This window comes from Crocodylus siamensis, chromosome 3 (genome assembly GCF_052110815.1).
Source record: "Crocodylus siamensis isolate JL-2025a chromosome 3, ASM5211081v1, whole genome shotgun sequence".
Lineage (NCBI taxonomy): Eukaryota > Metazoa > Chordata > Crocodylia > Crocodylidae > Crocodylus > Crocodylus siamensis.
In genome coordinates this window covers 24,904,414-24,931,698 of record NC_143397.1, presented here as the reverse complement: position 1 = coordinate 24,931,698, position 27,285 = coordinate 24,904,414, and the positions used below count along the sequence as shown (strand labels likewise).

General features: G+C 43.3%; 1 protein-coding gene across 1 annotated transcript in view; it reads right to left on the bottom strand.

Moving 5' to 3' along the window:
- WDR70 (WD repeat domain 70) overlaps window positions 1-27,285 on the bottom strand; it is a 275,742-nt gene that overhangs the window by 190,413 nt on the left and 58,044 nt on the right. Inside the window, exons 6-7 of the mRNA XM_090037959.1 lie at window positions 24,377-24,436; window positions 14,846-14,979 (exon numbers count right to left, since the gene is read on the bottom strand). Coding sequence (XP_089894085.1) covers window positions 14,846-14,979; window positions 24,377-24,436 — 194 coding nt within the window. The remainder of the gene's footprint in view (window positions 1-14,845; window positions 14,980-24,376; window positions 24,437-27,285) is intronic.

Genomic DNA, 27,285 nt, shown 5'->3' with positions numbered 1-27,285 from the left:
ATGGGACAGATCCAGCCTGCAGGGCAGGTTGCTAATCCTTGTAAAAGGATTTTCTAGTAACATAATTGCTTGATGCATCTGTTAGGGATAAAGAGAGCACCCACTGAATCACTATTTGAGAAATTTCACAGTTCAGGTGTGACGTGAGCAGTTCTGATTTGTGATGGAATCCACGTTACCTAAAGACCATTTTTTGGTCTGACAAAAAGATACCACTGTCAGTGGCAATGATCACCATCTCACAGATTACTTGTAGCCCCCTCTCCCCCATCTGTTTGGACCTGTGGTCTTCTGTCTTACTCTTTGATTGCAAGCTGTTTGGCACAAGTTTCATCTCTTGTTTAGTACTGTTAGTTCTGTTTGTACTGCACCTATACCTAGTCCAAGACTAGGGCTCCTATGTTCAACACAAATAATAAAAACAACTATTTCAAGCAAATGTGTTCAGGTACCAAGAAGGATATTTTCAAGGCCTGTTAGCTAAAAAAGAAACTCGGGGCAATAAGCAATAAAAAGCTTTTATAATCTAAAATACTGGTTCCATAAGCAGTATGTATGTACGGCCCCAGCAGTTACTGTTTTTCAGATACTTACTGGACTACTCCCAAGAATGAGGCTCTGTACAGGCAGTTTTTAAAGGAAACGTATTTGGTTCTTATTAGTATTAAAATAGGAGTCTTGAGAAATTTAGAAAACCAGTTCACTTTAACAGTGTTAATTCAAGTCTTTTTAAGCATAACTCTGCCAAACTTTTCAAAGACAGTATCTTCTGTCAATAACTGCAGAGCAGAGCTATATACAAGGGGACAGTTTTTATGCACAAATGGATATACCATATTTTCTTGCATATACCAAGCCTCAGGATAAAATATGTCTCTTGTTTTTGAACAGCAGAAGAAAAAAAGATATTTTCTTGTAGTAAGTACAAGAGTAGGAGAAGCTAGGGAGCCAGGCTTGCTCATTATTCTGCTGCCTGCAAATCCTGTGCTGATTTTACTTTTACTTTGGCAGGCAAGGCAGATACTGCTTTTACCATATTGCTTACATATATTCAAACTGCAATTTCCAGTAGTTGGCTTTTTCTTTAAAAAATCTGTGTGCTGTATGTGAGAAAATGCAATATATGTATAATAAATATTTCCCTTTATAATAGGAGGCCAGGTTTGAGGGTACAGGTTTTATTAAAAAAATTCTAATTTTGAGAATAAATTAACAGCATAATCTGACACCTGTGTACAAACAGCGTCAGGGGCAATATGGAATTCTTACACATCCTAACCTTAAAACAAAATGCAAAAATAAAAATGTTAACTGCACTACCGATTAGGGATGCACCGATAGAGATTTTTTGGGCTGATACCTAGGGCCAATTTTTAAAGGAGCCATATTGGCCGATACTGATCCAATTTCATTATGCAACTGGGCAGGTTGGAGACCAGCATTGGGCTGGGAAGTCTGGTGTGGGGGAGGGGGTGGACGGAGGAAAGGAGCATGGGGGTACAGATTGAGGCCCACACAGTGAAGGAAGGAGTAGGGCTGGGGCAGGAGCTACTCAGCCAGGACAGGGTGGGTAGTGGCAAAACTAGGAGACAGCTAAGTGGGAAGGGGCTGTACCCACCCCACAATTCACCCTAGCTCCCACATAGCCCTCCTCCAAGCACTGCTACCACCTGCCCTGAGTGCAGCCCCAGCCCAACAACCCTGCTGGGAACAGCTCCGTGCCACCCCTGGCCCCAGCCCGCAGCTGCAGCCTACTCTGCCCCACACAGATCTGGGGGCACATGCCCCCCACATTTCCTCCCAGGGTATATGCAATGGTGGGAGCTCCCCTCCCTCCCTCCCCTCTTCGCCCCCCCGGATGACCCACTCATGGGTCCATCCCGCGCCCTGCCCCACCCAAGCAGCGCCTGCCCCTGCCCCATTCTCTCCTTCACCATGGGGGTCTCGATACTGATTAATACAGGTTTTACTGTACCTCAAATATAGAATTAGTGAAGGGTGTCAGTTTAAGAGGTTTGAGACTAAATTCTATAGCTAAAGAGTAAAAATAGTACAGGCAGTGGCGATACAACTTACCTCAGAATGCCCTGCCAACATACTGCAAGCTTGCCATGGAGAAAGCAACTCTTAATGACAGATATTTTCAGGAACTAAACTGCAGTTCAAGGTCTGTATTCAAATTCTGGAGATGTTTAATTAATGGGGCTGGACTCGATGATCTTCCAAGGTCCCTTCCAGCCCTAATGTCTATGAAATCTATGAAAACTATGAAACCCAGAGAAAATGACTGAATTGAATCAGATCTTAAAACTGTTACTATTTCATGCTTGATTAAACAAATTCAAACTGGGACACTAAATACTCAACAGCAGGAGTGTTGAACTCCCAGCTTGTGAGCCAGATCTGACTCCTGGAGCTATGTCATCTGGCCCATGGGTCTCCCCACACATCTAGAAATTTGGTGGTGTGGGAACAGAGCCACTGTTCCCGATGCCAAATTTCCTAACCTGCGGGGAGCCATGGCCTTGTGCACTGGACCGGGCACCTAATCTCAGCATTTGGGACCAAGTAGGGGTGGCACAGGCTGCCAGGGCTTGATCCTGGCATGCAGGGGCCAGTCATGGCCTTATGGGGCCCTAACCAAGCATATGAGGCCTCATTCTGGTGCATAGGGCTTGATCCAGCCTCCGGACCAGCCCCACACCACTCATTTTAGAGTTATCATATTTCCAGTTCCAAAAAAGAAGACACCTGTCAGGGCAAGGGGTATATGATTTTGAGGGGCAGTTTCTAACTGTTAAAGTAAATAATAAGTGTTATTGCCTGAGAAATTAAATGTAAAACAAAAATAAAGCCACAGCCACCTCCCACCCCCAAGCCCTGCTGGTGACCCTCACTCCCAATCCACAGTCCCTCACCTTCCCATGCTTTGCCAGTGCCCATCACTCCCAACCCACAACCTCCCATCCCTTCTGGTGCCCCTCACTCCCACATGTGCTACCAGTGTCCTGCACTCCTGATCTACAGTCCCAAGCCACAGCAGCACCCCGCCCTACTGGTGCTCCTTACTCCTGATCCACAGCCCCCCGTCCCCACCCCAGCCCTGCATATCTCGGCCACCCCACCCCTGCAAGCATGGGCACTGGCCTAGCCATACAGCTTTCCACCACCCCCAAAGGGCTCCCCTGCCCCTTTCCTCAGCCTCAGTCCCCCTGTCCTGCTGCAGCCCCAGCACCTGGACAACTTCCCCCAGCACCGGCAGGCACCTGCTCCTTCTCACATAACCATCCTCATCACATATCCCTGACACATGCGCCCAGCCCCAGACAGTCCACAAGCCCTAGCCCTCCAACCCCTGCTCCCCATAGACTTACTTCCACGTAGCTGCTGGGGCTGCCCCCATCACCCTGCTCAGCTGTATGCTGGCCACATATGTGTGCACACAGATGCATGCGACACCCCCTGCCTCCAACAGCCCTAAGTAGAGCCTTGCAGGCTAGAAGGCTGACAGCCTGCAAGGGGAAACCCACTGTTTCCTCCTTTAAAAAGGAAAAAAAAAATCCATGTTTTTCCACAGCAAACAGAAAACCCAACTCCCCTGGTAAAGATGCACACTGCTATGGCAAGCTGGGAAATGCCAGTATCTAGCAAGTTCTACCAGCATCAACAGTGAAAAAACTAGCAGAGCAAAATCCCAGACATTCGTTCATATTTCAAAAAAACCACCTGGACGAAAATTGGAGGACCCAAAAAGAGAACATGTCTGGGAAAACCGAGATGTATGGTAACCCTAACTCATCTGGCCTGAAGGGCCAAAAGCTTGAGCACCCCTATTCTCCAGAAAACAGATGAAAACACCCACTATATTTACTCAAATTCAGGATGAGTTTTCCCCCGCCCTAATCAGCATAGGGGGAAAATCCCTTGTCTTAGATTCAAGTAACAGCCTGGGGCAGGCAGCAGCTCAGGTCCAGCTTTGGCCCTGGACTCGGTACTGAAGTAAGCCGAGACACATCCCCCCCCCCCAGGCCAAAATGGGTCATTTGGCAAGGAAGGTGGCAAGAGACAGGGAAACCCTGCAGCCTGCCACAGCAGTGCTGGGGACACATTTAAGATGCCCTTCTATTAATTAGATTCTATACCTGGAAAATTATTGAGAAATTATAATTTTTCCAGGCATAGAATCTAACTAGGGCAGGGGGAAGTGGGGAGAAGCAGGGAAAATAATCTAAATTCAAAAGGCTTCTTGGATTCGGGTAAATACTGTAGCATGATTGATTAAAAGAACAGTGTCCAGGATAGTGTGCATTTGAAGCTAACAACATTGGACCATGATTTCTTTTGCCAACGGTAAATTGCTAAATGTATTTGTAAGCTGTTTTCTCCGAAATAGGACAGAGAAAAAAAAAATGAGCGTGAACTGTACTCATTTTATTTGTTTAAGGAACACATGTACATGTTTACAAAGTATTATCAACTCATTATTGCACAGTATTATCAACTCTAATCTGTTGCCGCTTTCTTATTAATCACTTTTACTACAGAGGACAGAGATATACTGTTTGTAGCCTACTAATGAGCTGTGCTTAAAAATAACAACTGAATGTTAGCAAAGAATGAATATCGTTTTCTGGCCACTGTAGGCAGAACCTTTTTGCACAGACTTTTCCTCACTTTTCTAACTAATTAAGGACTATTACTATAGAAATCCCTCAAATTTACTGGATATTAGCTGTAGGCTGAGGTAAAACTCAACTTTAAATCTTAGTTTTTCTGACAATTTTTCTGCTGCAATGATAACGTAGGCTAGGAATGTTTTTGTGGAACAGCTTCCCCTTCATCATAAGTTGCTAGCAAATTGTAAGAATTGGCTCGAAATTTTTTTTGCACGAGGAATAAAAGTTTGATCATGTACAGTGCAAAAAAAACCCAGAGTGAAACAACAGTAAGAAGATTTGCTAGACATCTGCATGCTCATTTCACATAAACAAACAGGATAATATAGAATGCGCTTTGCTTGTTTCTCCATTTGCAGGCTACTCTGTTTGAAGGATCACATTACATAGCTGAAAAACCTCACTCAACATTTCATTTCATTCGCTAAAAAAACCAAGACATACCAAGACAGTGAGCACAATGTGGGGGTTGGAAGGATGGATAAGCAAATTACTTGCATGAAATTTTTCACTTAAATGGACTCCAATTCGTGAACTTTTCCACAGCCTCTTTTGTTGGTGTTTTCCTATGAAAGTCTGAATTGCTTCCTTCAGCTAAGATATTGATCTTATTGCCTTAATGCAGGAAATGTCTAACTTCTAAGTGGTCAAGGACTGCATATTACGTGGGCCTCACCAGTGTGAGCAACAATGCCTCAAGGCCATACAACGCACAGTCATCCCCCTACTATACGGTGCACACAGGCACCCTGGCTTCACCCTCATCTCCCAGACTATGGACTCCCCTGCTGACCTGCACCACATAGGAGCCCTGGGCCATGGGCTGTCCTGTACTGTGACATCCCAACCCCTCGAGCAGAGTCAGGAAGTGGAAACCTGGAGTTCTCGGCTAGAGCTAAAGCCAGGACAACAGGAAGGAGTGGCGGCTGGCCTGTAAAGTAACCCTCACCAGGTGGAGAACCCTCCCTTTATGTTCAAGAAGCTAGATTGTGTTAAAACATGCAGTCAAGAGATAACAGGTTCACAGTGTCTCCCTTTCCTCTAGCAAGGGCTAGTCTCTCAGAAACTGCCTCCTTCAGCCAGACACAGAGATTGACTACAATTCAAGAAGGATTAGGCTACAGTGACTAGGGTCACAGAATCATAGAAAATTAGAAAGGAACCTCAGGAGGTCATCCAGTCCAACCCCATGATCAAAGCAGGACCATCCCCAACTATATCATCCAACCCAAGACTTTGTCTATGTGGGTATTAAAAACCTCCAAGGATAGAGATTCCACCATCTTTCTTGGAAACCTGTTCCGATGCTTTATTACCCTCATCATGAGCAAATGTTTTCTAATATTTAATCTAACCTTTTCCTGCTGCATCTTGAGACCATTCTTTGTTCTCTCATCTGCTACCACTGAGAACAGTCCAACTCCATCCTCTTTGGAAACACCCTTTCAGTAGTTGAAGGCCGCTATTAAACACCCTTTCAGTAGTTGAAGGCAGCTTAGCTTGAATCCATGCTAAGTCTTCTCTTCTTCAAACTAAATAAACCCAGTTCCCTCAGCCTCTCCTCAGAAGTCATGTGCCCCAACCATTTCCTTTGCCCTCCACTGGACTCTCTCTTCAATCTGTCTACATCCCTTCTGTAGTTGGGGACTAAGACTGGACACAGTTTTCCAGGCGTGGCCTTCCCAGTTCCAAACAGAGGGGAAGAATCACTTCTCTCGATCTACTAGTAACACTTCTACTAATGCAGCCCAATATGCTGTTAGCTTTCTTGGCAACAACGGCACACTGTTGGCTCATATTCAGCTTATTGTCCACTGTCACCCACAGGTCCTTTTTTGCAGAGGTGCTACTTAGTCAGTCCCCTCCCCCTCATGCCTGTACCGGAGCATGGGATTATTCCATCCCATATGCAGAACTTCGCCCTTGTCCTTATTGCACCTCAGGAGATTTCTTGTGGTCCAATCTGTTGACGTCTCTCTGAATCCTAGCTCTACCCTCTAGGTATCTACTACTCCCCCCCAGCTTGGTGTAATCTGCAAACTTGCTGAAGGTGCACTCCATCCCATCTTCCAGGTCATTGATGAAGACATTGAACAAAACTGGCCTCAGGACCAACTCTTGGGGCACTCCACTCGATACCAGGTGCCAACTAATCATAGAGCTGCTGATCACTACGCGCTGAGCCTGATGATCCAGCCAGCTTTTTAGCCACCTTACAACAGTCCATTCATCCAACCCATACTTCCTTAGCTTGCTTGTGAGAATGTTTCATAGTTTCACAGTTGGTAGGGTCAGCAGGGACCTGAGCAGATCATCAAGTCCGACCCCCTGCCATGGCAGGAAAAAGTACTGGGGTCAAACGACCCCAGCAAGGTTTTCGTCTAGCCTCCTCTTAAAGACCCCCAAGGAAGAAGCAGCACCACTTCACTTGGGAGTTGGATCCAGATCCTAGCCACCCTGACAGTGAAGTAGCACCTCCTGATATCTAGTCTGAATCTACCCTCTGCCGGCTTGTGACCATTATTTCTTGTCACTCCTGGTAGTACTCAGGGGAATAGGGACTCCCCCAGTGCCTGCTGGTCTCCTCTGACTAGTTTGTAACAGGCCACTAGATCCCCGCTCAGCCTTCTCTTGCGGAGGCTGAACAGGCTCAGGTCCCACAGCCTGTCCTCGTAGGGCTTGCCCTGCTGTCCCCTGATCATGCAAGTGGCCCTCCTCTGGACCCTCTCCATGTTGTTCACATCCCTCTTGAAGTGCAGTGCCCAGAACTGGATGCAGTACTTCAACTGCAGCCTGAACAGTGTCGCATAGAGGGGTGGGGGGGGATCACGTCCTTGGACCTGCTCGAGATGCAAGTGTGGATGCATGACAAGGTGCAGTTGGCCTTCCTAACTGTATCCCTGCACTGCCGGCCCATGTTCATCTTGGCATCAATAGTGATTCCAAGATCCTTTTCTGACTCTGCACTTACGAGAAGGGAGTTCTCCAGCCTGTAGGTATGCTGCTGGTTCTTCCTCCTCAGGTGCAGCACCTTGCACTTGTCAGTGTTGAAACCCATCCTGTTCTCATCCGCCCACTCCTGTAACCTGTCTAGGTCTGTTAAGGGAGACTGTATCAAAAGCCTTGCTAAAGTCAAGGTTTTTGATCAAGTGCTACTTTACTCCTGAATAAGAACATATAAAGTATCTAATTTAATTTTACATTGTCAGTTATTTCAACTAAATTTCCTGAACATAACTTTGTACACGAGCCCCGAGACATGAAGTCTTCACCTTGCACACAAATGCTTTGATATCTGATATTAGACAACTGCATTCAAGCATCAGGGGAAAAACATAGAAGGAAACTGATTCCAGAACTCCTACATCTAGACTTAAGATCAGTGTCTCCGGTTTCATCAGGGACAAGGAGAAGCAAAGTCAATACTCTTATTAACAAATTCAGTGAAAGAATTTCAACACCAAAATGCTTCAGTGAGGATTCTTCTTTGCCAAATATTTTGAGGATCTTCTGACTCTGCCTGTTTTACTGGGCCAGGTATCTCTGTGATTATAACAGGTAATGGATCCCAAGGTTTGTGCATGTTCTCTTCCTAGCAGCATTGGCGATTTTTTAATACTACCTAAGGGATAGCAATGAACCACCAGATATGGTATAGATTGGAATGTATCAACTTTTATACTGTGGCTTATTAAAGTTACAGTTTTGCTTACATGCAAGGCTGTTTTATCAGACAACAAGACTCTGCTGTGCTTTATGATAAATTCTGCGCAGGTTAAAAGTTGAGAACATAGTAATACAGGATACCCATCTTACATCTTGCTATTGATCCCTCATGTCCACTACCCCAATGAATTTTTTTCCTAATGAAAACGTTACCATGATTCACAATGCTGGTCTGATCTCTTTCTTTTTTTCTTTCTGCTTTTCCTAAAATCCCTAATGGATCATTTTATTTCATGAGCTGCCAGTAAATTTATAATCACATATTTGTAGCCCAGATATACTCAAGTATGTACTCCCTTTTCCAATCGAAGGGGTTGTTAGCTGGCAAGAGTGCTGTGGGTGAAACTGCAGGCTACGCACAGTTTCTCTCTGTCCCTATAGAGTCAGGCCAGGCCAGTCTGAAACTTAACTATATACAAATTTATTAATACATACAAGTTAGTAAAAGACAAATATAAACAAACATATGTACATTTATATACATTATACAGGTATATAATATGAACATCAACTAATAGGCAAATTCTATATGACCTTATACCACAGATCTAAATTCAGTAAAACACATGTAAGTGTTAGGAGAAGGTCCCAACTGGGGTTGGAGTCATACAATAGCAACTTGATAAGGATCCCCAGTTATCCTGGCCCTCAGTGGCCCCAGGAGGAATGCATCCCAATAAAGCTCCTCCTTCCCCCTTTGAAAAGCCTGGCCTGGGTGTTCCTTCCTCTCTGGGAACCCCTTTTCTCCAGTAACTCATGCCTCTGGGGCCAGATGGGTGGTCTGTGTCCCCTTAGGCAAGTCTCTCCTTGCGGCAGGAGCCTCCCAGGCCTCTGGCTCCATCCCAGGCCACTTGCCTGCTGGTAGCCCCATGCACTGTCGCATGCTCCTGGGGACTTTACCTTCTACTCAGGGTTGGGGGCCTGAGCCACCTTGCATGGTCCCAGGGCCCGGTCTGTCTTGGACCTGCTGCACAGCACCTCCTACACTGAGCTTCCGGCTTCATGCTGAGGGCCCGAGCTGCCAGGAGCGGTTCCCAGGGTCTCAGTCTGTTGAGGACCTGCCACGCAGCAAAGCCTGCACCAAGTCCCTGGTCGCCTACCAGGGTTTGGAGACCTGAGCTGCACTGAGCAGCTTCCAGGGTCCCAGTCCCATTGCCAGACTACACCATGAGCCGTCTGCACATCAACTATCTAGCCGCACATCACGAGTCACACACCCAAGCCAACGAGTACGTCTCCCACGGTCTTGCTCCGTGCACTGAGATGTGCACCATTTGCCACACACCTCACGGAGGGGCTGGGGATGCAGCTGCTGCCACTCCTATCTGACAAGGGGATCTTTGGGCTCTCCAGGGCAACTGCTCTGCCCTGCTGGCCAGCTCTTGCCAGCTGTACTTCTGTGTTCCTTGATGCAGCCACCCGTGTGCTGGGCATGCTGCTCTTTTATTCCCACTGGGGGCTCAGCCCCGGATTGCCATCAGACCGATCAGACTAGAGCAAGACACAGCCATCAACCATGTCTGGGCTTTCTGCCTTGCCCTGGGTAGGGGTGAGGCAAGCCTCTCCCCAGCATTCATATGACTGGTGGAAATGTGCCACCAATCACAATGAAGATTCTCTGAGCCCAGCATGCCAGGCTGTTATCAGTAAGCCTGCCACACTTTTATGTGAAAGTAAGGCTGGAAGGGACCTTAGGAGATCACCTAGGCAAGCCCCTCCTTAGGGCAGGATCATACTCATCTAAACCATCCAACTGAAATGTTGGTCTAACCTCTTCTAACATCAAGGAGTAGGGTTGGAGTCTTGTTGTAGCTGTGATAGTCCAATATCCACTAAAAGATACCACCAAAAAATTGTTGCCTCAAATCAAAATCACCCTTTAACCTGCCACAAATAAAGCATGAGAATTAGGGTACTATCGATGTCCTGCTACTTCAAGGTGAGGAAGTAGCTTTAGAATGTGCTTAAGAGATCCACGGAAGAGGATCCCAGGAATAAATCCCCAGAGGAAGACAACCCTCTGCTCTTCTCCCCCAGCCCCCAGTCCATGCCAGTCAGACCATGGGTTGGAATTTCTTCTTGATGCCACATGCGGTGGTTGATCTGACTTTGAGCAAAGGACCAAGAACCTGAACATCTAGCCAGGAACCTCTGGAATTTTAGGACCCAACATGAGCATCAGTACACCCTAGTCAAAATCCTCAGTGTTGGCTGTGGACAACACTCAATGCTTCTAAGGAAGGTGGGGGGACAAAAAGACCCACCCCCCCCAAAAAACCCAAAAAAATCCCTAGCACCTGTAGTGATAGGTGTGGAAAAAAAGTACTTCCTGACCCCACATGGCCAACAACAATGCCCAGAATTATGGAATAAAGCACACACCCTGTTTTTGGTACTGCAACTTCAGGACAACAAACATTCTACACATCACACATCCTTATCAGACAGCACAAACTCCCTTTTTTATCATCCTCTCTCTTCCATAAATTTACAAGAGCTGGGGATCCTGTAACAATTTTTCATAACAAGGGCAGTTGTGGAGCTCTCAATTCTCCTGCAGCTGAGCATAGCCCTCTCAAATTATCACCTGCTGTTCTCACAGTCGCCGAGATATGTTCTAGGAGGTCTCTGGGTTCTGTTGCTCTTCACAGCATGATCCATAGTAGGGCTGTGCAAAATTTCGCCGGATGTTTCAATTTGACACTGTTTCGACTCATTTAGAGCTTGAAACAGCAAAATCCAATCAAAACAAAGGGCTTCGAAACAGCCTCGAAACAAAATGAGGCTAGTCAAAAAGTTTCAAAAGTTTCGCGTTTCAAAGCAGCCAGCAGTGAGGTGGTGGGAGACAGGGGAGAACCAGGGCTGCACTCCCAACAGAAAAAGTCGGAAGCACAGCCATGGCTCTCCCCGTCTCCTGCGGCTGGGCTGCAGGAAGCTGATCACAGCGCAGGGGAAGGGAACTGAGCCCAGCCAGAATGACTTCCCATCCCCAACTTGATCTAGTGCTGGGTAGGGAACTGAACAATCGGGCTCAGTTCCCTTCCCCATTCCCAGACGGCAACACTGGCTTCCCTCTGTCATGTGGCAGGCAGATCAAGGCCCCGGAGCCCCGATCTGCCTGCCAGATGAGAGAGGGTGTTTCAAGCTTCCCCATCATAACAATGGGTGAAACATCAAAACAGCAGCGAAACAGCTTCACTGTTTTGATGAAGCAAAACGGAACAGCTGTTTCGAATCTAAATGAAATTCGAAACGAAACACTGTTCCATCGAAACTCAAGTCAAAATGGAACAGCCCTAATCCATAGCAACTCATCCCTGACCAATATTTATCCAAGCTCTTCTTGAAAACAGCCCACAAAGGAAACTGTACAGTTTCCACTGGCAGTTCATTCTCCTGCCTCACCATTCCAACAGTAAAGATATTTTTCCTGATATCCAAGCTAAACCTACTTTGCTACAATAATAAATAAAATGAAGTGTTTACACAACTTATCAAATTTCTCCTTGCAGGCTATAGACAAAGTAAGACACTGTGGCTAGCTTCTGGAAGGGCTAAATAATTTTAAAGTAGTAAGAACACACTAAAATAAAGTAACTAAAGCTCATGCTTCAGAGTAGATGTCATTCACCGCACAGGACAGGAAGTAACACCACATTCACAGTATCCTTTATGTGGTGTTACTTCGCCTTTTCAAACTTTCAAAATTATGTCCACTAAGAGACACTAAGAACTAAGACTCCATATGCCAAGAGTCTTAAGGGTTACGACTGATTTCTGTTATTGGGGAAAGACTTTTGAAGTGTTAGCATCACATTCCCATTGATCTTTTTAACTACACTTTTTATTAATTTATGATTTCTGTATGTGCAAGTTAGCTCCACCCAAGATATTGACTTGAAAGTTCTTCTCCATGCTACTTCTCAGCACTTTAGGTTGAATTTACAAATGCCTTTGGAGAAATAATTAAACTTTTTTTTCCCCACCCTAAGTTGCAGAACAAAAAATGTACCGATAACTGTCAGAGAGCTCTGGTTCTTGAGCATAGCTGTTTTTTACAGACTTAGCCATTCTCTTGCAATAAGTCACAGCCAAAAAAGCCAACCTCTTCAAACAATATGTTTTATAGCACTACGTTTATATATAAAACATATTATTTTGAAGTACTAAGCAATATATATAATTACCATTATAACACCCCCATACACACAATAGTGTACATATATCACTATCAGGAACCCTAGTTTTCCCTGTTTAAAAATCGCAAATTCTCTGATAATTCCAAATTCCCTGTGATTAAAAAATCCCAAATCTGTGGTTTTCCATAATTAAAATGAAATACCACTTCTTATATAAGTATCAGTTGAACACAATATTTTATTGATATATTTACAATTTTAAAGCAATTTGGAAGCCTACCAGTGTCTCAATCATTATAATAAAATGAATTCTAAATACCTATATATTTAAGTGTTTGATTTTGATTTTTTATCATAGAAAAATCAGAGCGCCCCCACTCCTCCATCACTGCTTTGTGGCTCTGAGCAATGCCACTCCCTGCTGTTCTGCTCCCTATACCTGTGCCCAAGACCCAGCAGTCCCCAAGGCCTTACTGGAAAGCCCCTGACTGGGGCTCAGAGACTGGGTTCTGCCTTTACCTGAGCAAGCCGCTTCCCCTTCAAGCTGGCCTCCCCCCTGCACAGGCTGCTCTAGGAGTGCAGGAGGGCTCCAGGCCCGGCTCTGGTGGCTGCTTCTACCCAGACAGCTCCCCCCATGAACTCTCTCTCACACAGAGACACACACACACACACACACACACAACACTGCCACCTCAATCCCCCCCTGCTCATCACTTCCCCCCCTCCTCCCCAGCCCATCACACCCTGACTCCTGGGACAAGGAGATCTCACAGGCTGGGGCCACGTCTTGGTGCCAGTGTGCGTGCAGGGCCAGGCTGAAAATGTAGCACCTGCCCCGCCTGTACGGCTGCAGCTCCTGCCTGCAGGTCCAGTCCCATAAGCCAACTGGACACAGTGGCTGTGCTCCCCTAGGACTGGTGAGGCCGGTAGGGCCCCAGGCCAGGCAGGACAGCATGCAGACTGATTGCACTGCTCCTCCCATCCCCACGTCTCACTGTGCATACCTCCTCAGTCCCAGCAGCTCTCCCGGCAGCTGGGGCCTCACAAAACCCTGCTGGAAGGAACCCCAAGCTGCTCCCCACTGCCAGTCCCTAACCCACAAAAGCCCCACTTACTCCAAAAACCGGTAGGAGGGAAAGCAAGTCTGAGCCAGCCCTGGCCTACTCAGATTCTCAGGATTCTCCCCTGCCGCCTCTGGATGCGCAGGGGGTTTCCTGCCCTTTTGTAAGTAGGTCTTGCAGGCTAGAACTCTGCCAGCCTGCAGAGAGCTGTTTGCAAAAAGGAAAACCCATGGTTTCCTGCTTCAAAAGGGAAAATACACATTTTTCTGAGGGAAACTGAAAACCTGGATCCCTGATCACTATCATTTCCTTAAAAATGATGCTCAAACTGTCCTTACCCGTCTGTTATACAGTTATCCAATGAGTCTCCGAGAATGGGAGAGGGGGCAGTTGGAAGGCACATTCTATTAATTTTTGTATATAATTAAGAACTTGCAACTATGTTTATGTTGAGTTTTAAAATAAGCAATTTGACTATTTGGTGATACATACATATGCCATGTTAAACACACAATTTGTTAAAACAGATAAAATGGGAAATTATTCAAGTCTTAAGCATGAAGTGTATTCAGTCTGATAGCTGCCTTCTTGAACCTGAGGCCACAGGCTAGCCAACACAGCCACTCATCCAGGCCTGCCACCCCATGGCTCATCACCCAAACAGGGCAAAGCTGCCCTAAAGGGTCCAGAAAAGGCTAACTGTCCAGCCACTCCAGTGGACCACCAGAATGGCCAGTCAGGGTCAGCTGATGCTCCCACTTCCACCATATAAACCCCTGCACAGGAACAGGAAGTGTTTGGCATCAACTTGAACCCTGTTGTCAAGACTACTTAGCTGTTCTCTCTCTATTGCCCTCTGACCATGCTCAATCTTCCAGCTTCTGGTTTCGGCTTGCTCTCTAACTCTGCTCCCCGCTTGATATTGCGACTTCCTGACTTGGCTTGCTCCTAAACCTCACTCTCAAATTGATCTCCTGGCTTCCTAACTCATCCTGCCCCTGGATTCTTCTCTCCCCCTCCTGACACTAGTTAACATCCCAATCCACAAGCGGTCCCAGACCTGCCCCCACATTCCCACATGACAGCAACAGCTAACCTTCTTTATCTTCTTTTGTCTACTATAGAAATATTATGGGTAACTGAAACCTTTCCAAAAGAACAACTTGGTAGTTTGTGATTCACCATTACTGAAAACTGCAATATAGAAACTTTCTTAAGTCAGAAAGGTAGTCTCAATACCTACCATTCACAAGGCTGGAGGGATCGAAAAGCTTGCAAAGATGCATCCATTCCAGCAAAGTCCCAAAATTTAACATCATAATCATAGCCTCCAGTTACTAAACGGGCACCCGAGGGATCCAGACCCAAAGCAGAAACCTACAGAGAAAGACCAAAAGCAATTCAGTACAGATAAGTCAATGGAAGTTTGCTTGTCCTCTCCTTTCCTAATATTTAAAAATGAAACCACTTAATAGAATCTTATTAGTTTCGGAGTCATGTTTCACACCTACTGGCTTTTTCCATCATCATGATAGCTATGTAGTAGGGTTTTCTTGGAGAGTTTAGATCACATTCTGTGAAGCCTGGATTATGTACTGTGGAAAGGTACCACACCTCTGAATACATCTTTTAGAGAAGAAAAGTTATTATACAACATATTTTATTTTGTTTCCTCAAATTTTTCAACTTAAATTGTTTGCATTTCTCTTATAAAGAAATGTCTTTTCTTTTTCCATCACCTATCCAAGCAATATTTCTAGCAGGACACTCAGCAAATGACCTTTAACTTGCATCATTCTGTGACTATCTTTTTATCATGGGACTCTATATCATTTTATCATATTAAGACAGCACAGCACAGCACACCACAGTGTATGCATTATTAAGACATCTTCCCCTCTCGAAACTAAAATTGCAAAAAGCCAATTAAAACAGCAACATTGACAAGACATAAAAGAAAAGGAAATCAAAAGATAAATACTTTACAATAACATTAAGTTTTCTAAATTAAAGATACATTGCTTAAAACAAAACCAATTTTTGTGACTACAATTAAAATGTTTCAGAAATAAACACTTAACAGCTGTTATAACTTATTACCCTCCAGATTCAGGAACATGCATCATTTTAAATGAAATATCCTACAAAATTTCAATGCGTTTAAATGCAGTTAAAGAACTACATGCTAGGCATTCTCAATCTACGAAAGTATGGATAACATTAACAGCTTCTTGTGGCTACCTCCCCGCTGACTGGCAATCATATCATTTTCCTTCCTTTTTTACAGTTGTGACTAACAGTACCAGCAACAGTCAGTTTCAACATCCCTGCAGGGTCTTCAAGCAATTGTTCATGTTAAAATCCTAGTTTGCACCTGTAGCCAGACACTAAGAGGTACCTACTACTTAAGGGCTGAAGCACCCAGGCCATGGAGCTCTGCAAGCTAGGCAGAGCTCCACAGCTGCAGGTTCTGAGCAACAAGCTAATGTACCTGCAGGTGGTCAGATGACCAGGAGGCAGCAGGGCCCTAGGGCATATAAGCTCAGGGCTGGAGCTAGCAGGGCATTCTCTCTGGCAACTGCTAGGGGAAGGAGCTCCTGCATGAGGGAGCTGCCTGAGACCTGGTGTCGCCTGCTTTATTGCCCAAGTGCAGCAAGACTCCAGGAGCTTCCTAGGTACCCAGGCTAAGGGGCATGCTGTCTCAAGGGTGGAAATTTGTCCCCTCTGAGGGGAAGAGTGCTATTGTCATTTTAGGTATTTAAGTTATAGCTCAGGGGCTTATGCTTGTGTTGTTTGCGTCAGTGGTTTTGCAGATGTGGCTATAGGGAAGGTAGAGGGCTCAAAAGTACCCCAGCAGCAGAGGAGCACAGCTACTGGGGTGAAGAGAGTCCTAACACCAGAGAGGTGCAGCACAGAGAAAGGCCTGGAAGAAAAATAAGCAATTACAGGGTGAAATTCAGGTCTTTGTTCAAAGTATAACATTTACCCTCCTTTAGTTGCTTCAGGTTAAGGTAGAGAATGGAAAGAACTGGACCCTTTGACAGTTGGTAGGGTTGGAAGGGACCTAAACAGATCATCAAGTCCAACCCCCTGCCATGGGCAGGAAAGAGTACTGGGGTCAAACGACCCCAGCAAGGTATTCATCCAGCCTCCTTTTAAATACTTCCAGGGTAGGAGTGAGCAGCACTTCCCTTGGAAGGTGGTTCCAGATCCTAGCCGCCTTGTGAAATAGTGCCTCCTGATATCTAGCCTGAATCTACTCTCTGTCAACTTATGGCCATTATTCCTTGTTACTCCCAGTAGTGCTTGGGGGAACAGGGGCTCTCCCATTGCCTGCTGGTCTCCTTGGTCAGTTTATAGATGGCCACCAGATCCCCTTTCAGCCTTCTCTTGTGGAAATTGAACAGGTTCAGGTTTCATAGCCTTTCCTCGTAGGGCCTGCCCTGCTGCCCCGATCACGTGAGTGGCCCTCCTCTGGACCCTCTCCATGTTGTCCACATCCCTCCTGAAGTGTGACGTCCAGAACAGGACACAGTACTCCAACAGTGGCCTGACCAATGTCATACAGAGGGGGAGGATCACCTCCTTGGACCTGCTCGATTACCTCCTTGGACCTCCATGGTAGAGGGTGTCAGGTTTAGGAACAAAGACTCAGTGAAAGGACTATGCAATACCAAATGCACAACCCCTCTGGATTCATTACATACATAAAAACCAGCACCATCTAATATACGATATCTGACATCAAATTCTTCTCAGTGAAGAATAATGATTTTTTAAAATCAAATGCATCTTTCTATTATCATAACAAATCCAAAAACAAATGAACAACAACAAAAACCTAATGAAAAACTTACAAAGAAAACCCTTAAAAATCACAATCGCTCATAATACGTTAGACTGCTCGTCATTAATGAATAAGCTGCTAATAAGCTTTGCTGTCCCAGAAGTCTCTGACAGGCATTTACTTGAAGGTGGGATGCCACAGGTATGCAACAGGAGGCACAATCATGGGGATCAAGGATCAGATCCCAAATCATGTCATATTGCTAGTGCAAGTGGAGCATGGGATCATGAATCTGGGCTCCTTCTATACCAGCAGGTTGGGTGCCCAAAATTCAGCTGATCTGTAGCTAGCTCTGGGGGCCCATGGGGCCATCTGACCCCATGATATGTTCCCAGAGCCAATTAAGCTCATCATTGGCTGTTGGCAGATGGGGACTGCCCTGGGGCCTGAATCCTGGGGCAGCCCCAATCAGCTGATCAGGACCACCCATAAGCTGATCCCAAGATCAGTCCTGATAAACTGACTATCAGTAGGATCAGGACCACCCTGTGGCTCAAGCCCCTATGCTGTACCAACCTGCCATTGGCTGGTAGGAATGAGCCCTGTGGTCAAGCTCCAGGGCTGTCTCTGCTGGACAACAAATCAGCTGATAGGGACTGCTCTGGGGCAGACTCCACCATACATTCAATTTAAGGCACAATGGTTTCCTGTTTTATTGTGCCATTAATTCCTGAACATGTGGCCACTTTATACTTTAAGACACAATTAACTATTTAATTGCGTCTGAAGTGCAACATCTGCCTGGGACCTGATGCTCCTTGTATTCTGAGTCCAGTTAGAAGCAGACTGAATCTACCCTTCACAGGAGCCTCTGGATGAATCCAACATGCCTGGGGTGTTTCTTTATCCCAGCAGATGCTCAGAGTAGGATATACACCTCTCTGGCTGAGCACGGTCATCCAAATTTCCCCTCAACTTCAGTCAGTTCTTGGGACACTGAACAGATTTGTTACTTTTCTATAAGGAGAAACTAGAGCTCACCCAGCCCTGATCAGCCAGCATTTTTAATAGGACAGTCCACCTCAGTCTACCAGTCTCTGCCCTTGTTCACGAAGGGTTGTCAAAATACTCCCCTATGGGCCTCAACTGCCACAGACACTCTGGCCTGGCAGCTAAGATAGGATGTTTTCCCCTTACCCTCAGTGGTCCACCCACTGTCTACCAGCCACCACCAAATCCCCCTAAGCGAGCTCAAGATAGTTTCGCTGACCTTCCAAAGATTTTTAAAAGCTCTCTTTTACCGCAGAAGGGGGTTACACTAGCATGACCTTTTGACCGTACATACGATAGTGTACCCACCTCAAACGCTTTTACCATGAGGGTGGCCACCTTTAATACAAGGACCAAATAAGATATTCTAGAAGAGTACTTTGAAAATTACTTGAAATGACAACTCAGGAGGCCCCTAAAGAATCAGTTTTAGCTCTACAAAAAGCACTGGCACCTTGGGGGGATCCAACAATTTTACTGTCTTTAAAAATATGAAAAGTATGAAGGATACGGATTAAAAGTATGAAGGACAGACACTAATCAACTATTTTCCTGACATCCAAGACACTTATAGAATCAAAGAAAACACATCCAGTCCAACTTGCTGTTCAAGGCAGGATGAATTCTGTCTAAGCCAAGCCAGTACTTGCCAGGACTTTGGTATACACACCAGAACAGCAATGCATGAAAATCTAACCCATCCTCCAAATGTGGAAGGAAGAAAATTTGTGTACCAACAGCACGTTTCCATACACATGCTAGTAACCCCTACTATTCAGGGAGTCAAACAGCTTGTTTCTAAAATAAGTTGAAGGACTGGATCTTAGTTGTAAAGATCTGGAAATTTTAGTAAATGTCTAACAAGTTACCCTACAAGCTTTAAAATGAACAGGAACTATGAACTTGTGTATCAAAGCATTTACTGACAAGTTGTCAAGGTTGAATTCCCTTCCAGTACAAGAAACCTATAATCAAAATATGCTTTCTGCAAACACTGAAGAATACTAGGGAAGTGTATGTGCATGTAACAAGACATGGTTTTTACAGATACCAAAAACACAGGAACCTGGGATATGATTTCCAAATATTGACATGACTGTGTGTTAAGCTGATGGATGTCAAAATTATCAGAATCTAAGGTTATAATTATGATGCCAAAATTTCATCTCAAGGGCCTCAAACTACCTCACACTCTCCATCTCTCTTTCAAAACTATTTAAGAAGTAGAACACAGTGACAGAGAAAGGTGGGTTTTGGAGGGGGAGGGATTGACTAGGTTCTGTTGCTCTTCTCGGAGTGGAGATTTATTTTCTTTGGAAAGCTTAATACTTCCAAATATGGGAAACTCTGGGACACACAAGGAACCTGTACTTCAGTATTCTCTCCAGATCCAAGTTATGCTATGTTTCTTCTCACACATCATGCACCCTCTCCCCCCCACAAAAAAAATTCAGTTGTTAGAAACTAGGGTACCTGTTATAAGTAAGGAAATAAGGTAACAGCAGTTCCTACTTCGCTGGGGAAAACAAAAGTTACACTACGGTGCTGATTATGGGGCTCCCCAGCTGCTTGCTGGGTATGGACATTTTCTCTTTTCCCAGCAAAGACTCCTGCTGTAGAAGCTGCTAATCAGTTACTGCTACTTACAAGAATTTCCAAGTAAAAATCTTTTCTTCTGCCTTTCAAAAACAAGGTGTACATCTTTCTCTGGGGTATGTTGTATATAATAAAATATGGTATATAAAGGTCTTTTGCCTATTATCCTTTTGGCATTATTGGATTAATTTGTGCAGAAAAAACAGGGGCTAACCAATTATGTTGAGTTGGGTATCTCCTAGGGGGCACAGGCTGGAATCCAAAGTTACTCTGAAGTGAGAGGGGAATGTTATTGACCTACTGGCATTTTGTCTTGACAGCTCATGGTCTCTGAGTGATTAGTCTCTCCCTCTTTATCTGTTATTGTAAGAACAAAGGGGGAGCCAGTCAATTCTTTGCATGCATCATAACTAAAAGAAAAGGTTTTGTTTGGTTTCATTAGGAAAAGAATACTTTACAAGAGCCACAACTATTCTGAAGTTGCTAATCACATTAAAAAAAAAAAAATCAAGACTTTTTGGGGGGTACCCTTCAACTGCATTTTAGGCACAGCAGTTTGAAAATCATGATATTGGACTGATCTTATATAAATGGTACAACAACTTCTGCTCTGTATGGGTAAAATTTCCTGTTGCTAAAAAAGATTTAATGCAGGCATACTATTAAAGTATTACACAAAACTCTGTTTCAAAAACACAGCATAGTAGTATTGTACGTTTTTTTTTTTTCCTATAAATAGTATATACAGTATGTTATTGGGGCTTTTAAAACTTATGTAAACTGTTGAAAAGTTCCCACACAAAAAACTGCACTTATACAGAATTCAACATTGGATGTTCCTTTCTCAGCACCCATTTGGAAAACAGGTCTGTAGGAAAAGTGTTTCCATAAAAATGCCAGCCAAGAATTTTATTCTGGTTGTATGAAATGGATGATTTATTTTGCTAAGATTAAAAATGTTCTCTGCTCCCTCACTTACACAAGGGTATGTGTATTTTTCATGTTTTATTTTTGTAGTTTCACATACAAATATTTCTGAAGGGTTTTCAGGAATTGTTTTTTTAAATATATATTTTGTTTTCATAATTTGATTTCCAGGCTCCTACTTCTTAAGGCTTTCTCCATTTTCGTGCTCTTTAGGCTGCGATATTCTTAAAGCTCATACCTAATCAGAAGTAGACAATACTTAGATGAAAGATCTACCTGAAAAACTGGAGATGTTGCAGATTCACAAAGCAACTTTCCTTCTTCAGAGCAACTACTAGTCTCATCACTCAACATAATTTTAGGGGGATTTTATGGTAGAAGGTGCTGTTTTTGGAAGAGATTAAAAATTGTTCATATAAAAAGTGTAATGGTTATCAGATATGCAAATCAAATTACAATTTGTGCAATTGGACTAAAATGCATACCTAATTTTTTCCTGCACTTGCAACTACATACAGCATTTGTTTTTACTTCTTGTCTTAAATGTTATTGCTGTGCGAGGGGCCTCCTTACCATCCTGAATAATATGCAAGTACCTCAATCTTGGGGCCCAGGAATAAATTTCATCCTTAACAGGATAAAATGCAGAACATGACCATTTAAAAGTGTTCCCATTTTCTAGCATAATTAAGGATTTAATCATTCAAATGTAATTACTGCATATTATTCACTTTGTTTAGGACTTCTGGTATATACGTCTATGTAGACAAACCCAATGAACCATACACTCAATATTCTAAAACAGGGTCTTCTACAATTACTATCTACACACTGACACAGCTGTGACTTGAAGTTAGAAAGCTTGAAGTTCAGAAAGTCTCAGATTATGTACTTTTTCCTCATACTCACCTACATGTCAGAACTGTCAGGAGAAAATTCATCTCTGGTTTCACTGGGAAAAGTAACTCCTATTACATTGTACAAGCAAGGCAACTGGGAAATTAATCAGGTTTCTGGAAAGACTCTCCAGCTTGGGAAATCTTTTCTGAGACATTTCAGCTGCACAGGAATAGAGTTATCATCAGCTTAAGACCATGAGAGTGAAGAGGTACAGATGGGATATATAAGTTTAGGTAAAACAAAATTAATAAAAGGAAGCTGTGTACATACTATTGACAAAACTGTCCTAAAAAAAGGATATTATGTTCTACTCTTTCTTACAAGATTGTCATTGTACTGTATCAATGTGTGGGTGAGTACTTCCATTATAAACAAACTGAACAGCAGTTCTGCAGGACAGCTTTTTCCAATGATCTGTTTTGTCCATTGGATTCAATATGCACTATATATACCCCAAATGTGTAATTCACTTTTGCTCAGTAAAACAATAGTTTCAGTCTTATGCAGTCAAACTCTCTCTAAAAGGCATCCAAAACTGTACTTCCTTATTTTAAATTGAACATAAAATAAAGCTGCTTTTTAAAAATACCACACAAATATAAAAGCTGCATTAATACTAGAGAAACACTTCACAATTCTGACATGGATAGTTTAATCTGTATACTACTTTTCTGGGCAAGTACCGCATGGCTAATGGTATATAGTTGCACTAAACTTTGATATCATATATTACCCATTTCAAATACAAACTATATACAATCTTAATCAGGTTGTATCTAGAAAATAATTACTAAAACGGTTTTGCAATTCAGTAAATAAACAAAGCAAAAAATCACTTAGACCATTTACTGTAAATTAACTTCTTTATACCTGAAAAATAGGACTTTGAGAGGAAATGAGAGCATATGCTGAATAATACTGTTACACTGAGATACTGAAAGATTAAGCATCTATTAATTCACTATGTAAATCATACAGACTTGTATAAAACACTGACAAATCATCAAGCTGCTAAAATACATCTTTCAGGCACATCTAAGCAAGAGCCAAGTATAAGTAAAGTATACTTTATGAATTCTTCTGACATATTTTGACATGCGTTCTAATTGTTTAAAAATCTGAATTTTTTTCCACATAAAATTAAACACTTTGTCTGAAAAGCAGCATAATAGGATGGGAAACTCATCAGTGATGCTATGAATCAATTTTTATTTTCATAGATATTCCAGCAGATGAGTTTTAACAGCAATTACACGAAACACAGGAATAATTTTATGGTACTCCCTATTCTTACACATACTGCAGAAGCACATAATGCTTCATACAAAATAGGGAAGTTGCTTTGCTAATGTTTACACAGAAAATTAAGTAAAGCACATTCTATACATGGACTGTACCTACAAAAAAAATAATTTTCTTTTATTTCCCTTATGAAAATCTGTATTTTTTAAATACTCAAAAGCCAAAAAGAACACATATAAAATACCTATTCATATAACACAAATTCCCCGCATACGGAATTCCTTTTAACACAGGTCATGTTAATACTTTTTTTCCCTTTCTCCCTCTTTCTGCTTCTTAGCACTAATGCTAATGAACTACGTTTTCAAGATAGAGTGGAACACATCTAATGATCTAGCACTGTGAATGTTTGTGGGAAACTACTTCCAAGCACCAGAGAATGTTATGCAGAAAAAATCTGCAAAGTTCAGAGATATCTTACACAGTAGGATCTAGGGTGGGCATAGTCCAGGGATCAGGCCTGCAGCAGACTCCATTTCCTAGCAGCTCCTATCCATATCACTGCTGCCAGTTTCCGTGGAGACCCCAGCAGCAGTGATGCAGTGACAGCACAGGGCTACGGTTTCCATGGAGACCAGCCAAAGTGGTGGTGTTCATGGTTCCCATTGGCAGAAATCTTGATATTAGTTCTTGATATTCTCAGAGGCTAAAAGTTCAAGATCTTCATGAGTTCAGAATGACCCATATAATATATAATGATTTACTGGTTCCGAGACAAGATTTATTTTATACAATGCTTTAATTAGATAATATTTATTACATTCTTTTAGAGAGAAAAAGATTGAACTGGAAAGCCTACATTTCTTTCCAACAAAACTGTGCTCTTATGATCTAATTTTCCAGTTAAAGATTTACCCAGCCATCACTGCAAAACACACTTCAGGATTTTTTATTTTTGGTACTTAGCACCTAGCAATCTCAAGGATTTCATTCTTAATTACTATGAGCTTCTCAATCTAACCTTTTAAATTTTGCTTCTGAAAAATCAAAGTTTTTTGCATGTATTTAGATCTACAATCAAGAAATGAACCTTGCACAGACACTGATGGTTGCCTTCATGGCAGAGTATACCCATCTGCTTCTGCCATGTTGCTTTTCAAATGTTGTTGTTGTGGTAGCCAGCCAAGTATAAATCTATCCAGTTTGTGAACAGTGCTTCAACCATGCTAGATAAATCTACTGCTATAAAAAGGCTTAGGAGTTATCACTTACTGTTTTTGTCCCATGCTGGAGTGTGATTTCATGAGAATCCGGAATTTTCTTAACAGGGTTCTGAAAAAGGTAAACACAACTGTGTAGACATTACAAGGTGACACAATAAAAATTACACAGGATTAGGCTGCCCGGGATTTGAAAACAAACCAGTTTCTGTTTTCTGATATTAATTCTTGAGTATAAAACTTTTTCCATATAACATTTTGTGTTTGTTACTGAGAACGCAACATTATGAACAGAATAATTAATAAGCTTCCACAGCAGAGAAAAATTCCATTTGGGGAAAAATGAAAAGAAAGTTAATAGCATTTCCAAAGGACAAAACCAAAAAAACACCACTTTGATTAAAAAAAACCACCCTATTGAGCTTCTTCCGCTTGATTCTTAATCCCAAGTACCTTAAAATCATGATTTATTATATCATAATTCAAATCATACTCCATCTTCTCAGTTGAAGTTGTCAGACATTAGTTACTACACCAATTTACAACTCCATTAAAGCTTTAATGAAACCACAAGAATTGTATTTGGATAATGCGTGTAGGGCCATGCGAGGCAGTCAAGGTAAAGCGGCTCAGTACAGTTTATTTACTTACAATGTATACACCTAAAGCCATTTACAAGCTTCCAATGGAACAGCACTGTCAAAAGTATACAAGTGATCACTCTACATAAAAAAAAAGTTAAGGTCATTTGTATCACTAATTTGCAAAATACTCATTAGCTGGAATTGCTTAATAGCCCAAAATAGACCCAATCCATCATTCTCATATCAGATCTGCTGGCTGTTTTTTCCTGCCAACATCTTATGATAAACGAACCTTAAAGTTTGCCTTACAGCAGGAGTGGTCTGGGGGCCGAATCAGACCCACAGACTGGCCCCACATGCCAGATGCAGCACGTCTTAAAGCAGCTGGAGTGGACCTAGTACTGTGTGCAGCAGCCACTCTACTGAGGCTGAACTCTGGTGCATGCAGCAACCACTCCCCGATATGCCACCGAATCCAGCTTGAAGCTGATGCTTGCTGGAGCAGATGCCACATGTGGTGCAGTCCTGGAGTGCCTGAATCAGGCACTGTGACACATACAGCCACGTAGGCAACACCAGATGCCAAATGATAGGGCTCCACAGGCCAAATCTCACCAGCAGGCCGTATCTTTAACATCAGTGGAACAGGGGCTAGCTAAAAAAGGAAAACAACAAAGAAACACAGCTGCATAGGCAAGGAGCTGCTCATTAGAGGGAAGAGGCACACCTGCGGCCAGTTAGGAGAAGTCTGCCTGGGGGAAGCTGGCTGCAAGGGAATAGGCAGCTAAGGAAATAAGCCAGTAGGGCAGAGCCTAGCTCCTGCAGCAGGAAGGCTGCTGGAGCAAGTCATAAGCTGCCATGGCAACCAGACTTCAGGCCCTAACCAAAAACCTCAGCTCAGCTGAAGCACCGCCTGACCAGAATGGACAGGGATTAGACTGCCTATAAGCCTAGGAATCAGGCACGCGGGCTGACCCAGCAAGCTTCAGTGTGAGAAGCTCCTGGCCACAGACTGCAGGAGGGCTCTGCTGACTCCTGGAATCCCCTAACGATGCAAGTAAGGCCCTGAAGGCTTGCTATCAGGGGATGGAATGCAGGGCAAGGGGAGGCATGGCTCCTCTGACAGTTAAGCTACTGTTGATGAGCATGAGTTTAGTTTATGGTATGGCTAGGGTCTAACAAAATTGAGGCAGCTGCTGGTGTAATTAATCCCCTAATTAAGCTCATCCAAGTAATTAATTGACATGTTATTAAGCAATCTAAATGGCCATTAATGGCTTCCATGGGCTTGATCAAGCCCACAAAGCCATTAATGGCCACTTAGAATTCTTCATAACATGCCAATTAATGGCTTCTATGGGCTTAATCAGGGGATTCAGCACTTAATTAAGATCTAAAATGAAATCTCATAATAAAATAAAGCAATGTACACCATGATTTGCAAGTAATACCAATTACATACCTTTTATTAACTAGTACCAACTATATAACACTTTGGGTGTCTACACATTCATTAATGCACTTTAGGTAATGTGCATTAAATCTAGTACCTCCGCTGTGAGGTACAAGAAAAACACGCATTAGACTATTTTAATGTGCATTTGCAAAAGAGCATGGTTTTTTCTGATGCTTTAATGTGCATTAAAGCTCATGTGTAGACATGCCCTTTATTAATACCAACTAAGCACTTAATTATACTCTAAACTGAAGTAACTTATGAAAATAAAGCTAACCTTGAGACAGGCAGTACATGTTATGTATTAAATCAGAGCATGCTGCACCCAGCCACAGTCACTGGAGACATTCTCTGTCTCTGTGGGGTGAATACCTGTCCATACACCGAGATGGCACGCTCAGTATTCATCAAGTTTTTTGGAATGGTGAGGCAGTGTATTGCCAGGGGATAAAGATGTGAAAACCAGCCACAAACAGAGTCCCAGTACACAGACACAGGCATCTGGCACTCTGACAAAGTTCATATAAGCAGCACATCACTGTAATGCCTTTCCTCCATCCTGAGACTGCTTTCAGTACCTGAGGGTCAAAACTCAAAGACACCTAGTTGGGATCCGAAATCAGAATAGCACAAAGTGAGTAGCTGATTGTTTGAACCATGGTGGCAGTGACAGGTCATACTGTAGTACTCGTTCAGCTTCACAACTGTAGCCTAGAACAGGTCCCTTCTGCACTGGTTTTCACAAGGACAGCTTGACAGTTCTTGCGACACTGTCTTAGACCTAGCTTATCAAATCCATTACCTTGATGTGTGTGTGGTGGATCACAGCCTGCCAGCCTTCAAACCATGTCAGGAGCTTCATAAACCAGGTGGCATTGTCAGCCACAAATATCACTTGATCTCGAATGTTACCTCGCCCTA